Source organism: Oryzias melastigma, linkage group LG24, assembly GCF_002922805.2.
Source record: "Oryzias melastigma strain HK-1 linkage group LG24, ASM292280v2, whole genome shotgun sequence".
In the NCBI taxonomy this organism is placed as follows: domain Eukaryota; kingdom Metazoa; phylum Chordata; class Actinopteri; order Beloniformes; family Adrianichthyidae; genus Oryzias; species Oryzias melastigma.
In genome coordinates this window covers 11,758,226-11,764,306 of record NC_050535.1, presented here as the reverse complement: position 1 = coordinate 11,764,306, position 6,081 = coordinate 11,758,226, and the positions used below count along the sequence as shown (strand labels likewise).

General features: G+C 33.4%; 1 protein-coding gene across 1 annotated transcript; it reads left to right on the top strand.

Moving 5' to 3' along the window:
• On the top strand, nt 1-4,882 carry LOC118598170. The gene is made up of 6 exons (XM_036210600.1): nt 1-1,044; nt 1,485-1,751; nt 3,174-3,482; nt 4,149-4,442; nt 4,536-4,673; nt 4,824-4,882. The coding sequence occupies exons 1-6, from the start codon at nt 747-749 to the stop codon at nt 4,859-4,861; spliced, it is 1,344 nt and encodes a 447-aa protein (XP_036066493.1). The 5' UTR covers nt 1-746; the 3' UTR covers nt 4,862-4,882.
• Nucleotides 4,883-6,081: the final 1,199 nt, after the last annotated feature.

Sequence of the window (6,081 nt, the reverse complement as noted above, 5' to 3'; positions counted from 1 at the left end):
AGTTACACTTGCTTCAAAAATGTATCTTTGAATGCTGACAGGTTTAGTTGTGAAGATGCTGAAGAATGTTAACTTAATAAACTTAACGGTTAATATGAATTGACTTTAGTTAATTTAACTGCAGAAGCTGCAACAATATCTGCTAAAATACTAGAATAACTATTGAATGTTAATAAAGATGGATAGAATTTAAGTTTTGTTAACTAAAAATAATTGAGGAAATAAAAAAAGGAAGACTTACAATGACATAAATAAGTTTAAAGATTTCCAAAGTTGATTTTAAATGACCGGCCTCATGTTTTAGGAAAGAAACAACTTTTGTTTTAAGGATTTAAAGTTTATTCTCATTTAAGTTTCTTTTTCTTTTTTTTTTTTTTTTTAAATCAAGCTTAGAGAAATAACCAAATGGTTGCAGGTGGCCTCAGTTTTATTGAACAAAAGCTTCTAAATAATCTAAAGTTTTGTTTATTGCTTTCCTCCATATAATTTCTAAAAGAACAAAAAATAAACTAAAAAGATGTTAAGTAACTTTAAATAAATTATAGAGGAAAATTAAATCTGCATTCAGAATTCTATTTAGAAAATGTCAGAGTTAAAGATCTGAATGAGGTAAATGTTAGAGGAAAGTAAACATGTGGTCAGACTGTGGATTTCTTCTCTGTATTTATAAACTTTAAGTTTACATTCATCATTTTGTTTGTGATTCTGATTGTAATTTTCTGTCTTTTCTTATTTCTCCTGCAGGAATGAGTATAAAAACTGAAGATCTCTATAAAAGAGTTGGAGAAGATGTTTCTTTCCATTGTGGTGTTGATAGATCCTCTAACCAATGCTCTGATGTTCTATGGTTGTACGACAGAGATTTACAGTCAGGGACTATAAACAAAGCAAAAACTCCAGAAAACAGTCCAGTTCAAGCTTCCAGACTGAGTGTGAGCAGAAACTGTTCTCTGACCATCAGAAACATCACTGATGAAGATGCTGGTCGATACGTCTGTTGGATTGGAAAGAGTGATGCCCTTGTGTATCTTAATATTTTGAACAGTGAGTATATTAACTTGAATAATTCTGTGACCACATTAATGTCAGAATTCTGATCTGATCCAAAAAAGCTCAAACCCTGAAGAGACTCTAACATGAGAACTCTTTTAATCATTTAGTTAGAAAAAGATCAAACTGATGACAAAGCATGTTTAGTATGAGAGATGAGAGAGTCGACTCATGGGAGAATAATAATTTACATGTTTCAATATTTTATACAGTAAATAGGGTGAATTGATGACTTAATCAACAGTAAAGATCAATGTCTGTCATTATCACTGGAGTGTTTGAGAGTTTATTGTTCTGTTTGATGTGACAAACTTAAGGTCAGTTTGATTGATCTTATTCTGTCAATTTGTCATTTTTAAAAATGTGAAAAATGTTGATATTATGAACAAAAAGAATAAACTAAAAATAATATTCTACATTTTGTTTTTCTTTAGTTTCTTCATCAGATGTTAATGGAAGAGTGGACCTAACATGCTCTATGAAGAGGTTTAATGATCGTCTCTGTGAACAGAACAGCTTCATCTGGATGGATGAGACCAGAACTGAACTGTCTGATAAAAACTCTGAGTTTGAGGTTAAAAACCAAACAAACTGTGATTCTGTTCTGACTGTCAAACATCAGAGTAAAAACATCCAAAGATTCACCTGCCAGATTGTGAGGGACAAGAAAGTGAAGATAGAAGCTGTCTATGTTCTTACAGGTAAGACTGTTTAATACATTCAGGTCTATTTAAGTGTTATTATTATTTCTTTTTGTGATATAAAACATATTCACAATTTAGGAAAATCAAATGTTTTACTTTTCATACTTTTATCTTTTTGTACATGTGTAACAATTTAAATGTGTTTGAATCTATGTGCATCTATCGAATCATCCACATCAAAACTTCTCTTAATCTAATAATGTAATAATGGCAGAAAAACAAGTTTTCTTTATTCTGTTCGGTTTCATTTCCCCTATAAAACAACTTCTGCAATAAAAACAAATAAAGACAGAGTAAACCAAAAAAAAAGAAAAAGTTTCACTCCTTAAGTGATTGTGGTGGATCTTTACATTGTTATAGTTTCAGATTAACACAAAACAAACTTTGATTCAACATCCTTGAGGAAAATATTTTAATATAAATATAAATGTTAAGATTTTACTGAAGTTGCAGGAAAATGAAGTGAAGTCAAACATATTTGTTGTTCTCCAGCTCTGCTGCTATTTATTCCTTGAGATCCTGACTTGTGATCTTCTGTACAGACCAGTGTTAGTGACTTATGGGTTATACAGGTTTAGGGGCTGTGAGCTCTTGGTTCTACTTGATCACTTCCTGTGAGGATTTAGAAGAAGATTTCAACATTTGGTTGTCTTAAGGAAGATGACAGACATGCTGCAGACTGTATGATTTCAGGATCAGACACCATGAGGACCAGAGCAGAGGCAGGAACACAGAAGGGCAGCTGCTGCCATGACAGGTTCATTTTAGGATGAAGAAAATCTTCAAGCAGGGATCTGAGTTCAAGATCTTTCATGTAAAAATCACATTTTAAAAAGCTAAATCTGAAATTTCAGATTTGTCCCCAAAAACTGCCTTTATTAAAGAAAGTGATGCAATAAATGATAATAACACAGATATAAAACATCAACTGATTGATCTTTGCAGAGCAGCTGAAGAACCATGAAGAAAACAGAACCAAGACAACAAAAACAGGAAACTTCTCGGTTTTGACAAAAACAACTACAAGTAAATGACTGTAATAGGAGAAAAATAAAGACTTCCCTAAATATGTCTACAGAGTCTAAATGTAACATTTTTGCTTTTTTTTTTAAACATTTGTCACTCAAATCACTGAGTAGGCGGAGCCACAAGTGATATATGTCTATTTGTTTAGTTGGATAATCACTAAAACACAAACCAAACCATGAACTGAACGTTTCTTACAGATCAGCATCTCACAAAGACAGAATGACTCTAAGACTGGAATTAATGATCAGAGTCCAGAGAAATCTGATGAATGCTCAAGGAGAACATGAAAAGTCCACACAGAAAGGGAACAGCTGAGCATTGAACCAGGACCTTCATGTTGAGAAGAAAGAGTGTTTAACTTTTCTCTATTTGATCTTTTTTCTCCTGCAGGAATCAGTGGACAAACTGAACGTCTCTATCACAGAGTTGGAGATGACGTCACTTTACCTTGTAGAGATGAATCCTCCTCTTCCTCATGCTCTGATGTTAACTGGCTGTATAAGAAACATCCAAGTTCAGAACTTAGAACAGAAGTACAGAATGGAAAAGTTGTCCAGAGTTCAGCTGGAGCTTCCAGACTGAGTGTGAGCAGTAACTGCTCTCTGTTCATCAGAAACATCACTGATGAAGATGTTGGTGGATACATCTGTCAGCTCAAGAACAAGAATGATGCTCATCTGGTTCTTAATACTTTGAGCAGTGAGTATTTTAACTTAAATAAATCTGTGACTACATGAAAGTTAATATTCAGCTCTAATCCAGTATAAACCTCAAATATTTGAGACACTGACTTGTGTATTTTTATCTAAATTCTTTTCTTACCAGATTTTGAAATAGATGGAAAATTGCCTCTTTATTTATGTGAAGTTTAAAATAAGTAATTATCTCAAACGAGGAGAGATTTATTTGACAAATCCAGAACTTTTATTATTTTCTAAAAGAGAATCACAGGAGTTAGACCGGACAGACCTGGAGAATCAAAACAAGAAAAACAAAGAAAAAACAAGAAAACAGAGTAGTTTTAGTTTCAGAGAAAAGGTGTTTTGTGTGCATTTTACATGTTTTTGATATTAGTTTCATAATATTATTTGCTGAAGGTTGATGACAAAATGATGATTAGTGACTCAATCATCCTCTGAGTTTGTTTACTTTAAGGTTTACTCTGAAACACAACAAGCAGAAATAATTCTGTAGTTGAAACAAATGAAACATTTTCTCTGAATGTTTTATTAAAACTGTAAAATCTGCTCTTTATTTGGAACATGGTGTTCTTAAAGTTAAATGTGTTCACTGTCAGTACAGAAGGTTTTCTTGACATCTAACAGATAAACTGTTCTGTCTTTGTTTGTATTTATTTTCCTTCAGTTTCTTCAGATCCACCAGAAGTTCATCCAAGAGAAAATGGAAGTTTCACATTAAAGTGTTCACTGAATAGATATGATAAAAGAATTCCCTGTAAAGAGAACAGCATCATCTGGAGGGATGAGAGAGGATCTCATCTGACTGGTGAAGGTGTTTGGTTTGAGTTTAGAGGACAAACAAACTGTGTTTCTGTTCTGGTTGTGAAACATCAGAGTGGAAACAATAAAAGATTCACCTGCCAGTTTATTGAGGACAACAAAGCGGAGATTGATGCTGTCTATGTTCTAGATATTTCAGGTAAAACTGTTTTTTATTATTATATCCACAAAGTTTTGAAAGTCAAATCCACACACAAATATTAGTTGATGTTGTTAAATCTTTTATCTGCAGATCTTCCTGGTCATAACTTCATCCTCATGGTTGGATCAGTGGTGAAGGTGGTGTTGATGTTTCTGGGTTTGGTTGCTGCTCTGATCTACATGTACAGGAGGAGAACCAAAGAGAATGAAGAGCAGAGAACTAGAACAAGTACACTCACTCTTTTACTCTTCATCATCTTTGGATGATGTCATTTCCTGTTTCTCTCATTTCCTGAGAGTAGCTAAAGTTTGAAACATGCATCATTATTTACACTTTTAGAAGTGAAATGACTGAATGATCCAAATGTTTCCTCCTCAGAGAGAAGAACAGTTGATGGTGATGAAGATGATCTGTGAGGAAGAAATGCAGACAAAGACAAAAGAAAGAAAACTGAGAAAAAGTTGTTCTTTTTTCTGCTCTTTACATATTTTTATTTGAATGAGTGTAGGTATTTTTTTCTCTGTGTTCATTTTTCTTGAGTTCTTTTATATTTTTCAGCTCCAGCAGCTTCATTTACTCACATCTGGCTTCACCTGTAAACTTTATAACCAGCCTGCTTGATAATAATATAGAAACAGGGAATGTAGTTAACAGCTTTAATGGAGATTACTTTTTTCCTGAAAAGGAGCTTGAAGTGTTCATCAGGATGGAACTTCATGGGAAAGTTCAATAAAGGTTGAAAGACATCAGATAAATATTGATATTTGCACTAAAAACCTCTTCTTTTCCAGCTGTTTTGTCTGGTTACAGAAACTGTAAATATGTGGAGTTCCTCTTTCAGACAGCAGGTGGCAGCAAAGAGAATTGACTCATTCAGTCCTAAAAGAGAAGGAAGTAGAGATGAAGACTCTGATGATGAAGATGAGAGCAATTATTTTTTAGAAGTCAGATAAAACGAGTTTCCTCCAGTCATGATTCCATCATTGTGTGTGTTTCCTGTAAAAAGTATCAAACCAAATTCCTATTTAACAACTGTATTAAATAAACTCTCCTGAAGTACAGGAACCCAGCCTGCATGGTCAAGTTGGCCCATATGGTTTAAAAGTGTCAAGAAAATGTGGGAATCAATCGGGTTTGTCTGCAGTTTCTTTGTCTGTCTAGAGCAGTGAACGTCGTCGCCCAGAGACTCTGTTTATATTTCTGGATTTTTACTCTCTTTATCTTAAGAAGTTTTTAAAGAGATGTATAAAAAATCAACAACATTTTAATAAACTTAGCAAGAAAAAAAAACCCTTTCTACTGTATATTTTTTATCAAAAAGTCACCATCAGAAATATCAGTTTAAAAGTTAAATGATCTAACTCAGTCATACCCTCATTGTTGGGACATACCATCTTAGGAGTGTACCATTCTGTTTATACCATCATAAACTCTTTTTGTTTGTAGTCCCATCCCCTCCTTTGTGTTTTTTCATCATTCTCCACTTCTAAACTTTTTTTATCCTCTTTGCTTTCTTGTAGTCTACCCTTGTCCTCATCTCTAAAATAATCTTTTCTCTCCTGTTTTCCATCCAGTCCAAAAAGAAATCCAGACAGAAAAGATGTAAAGACATCTTAATAATAAACTAAACAGCAAG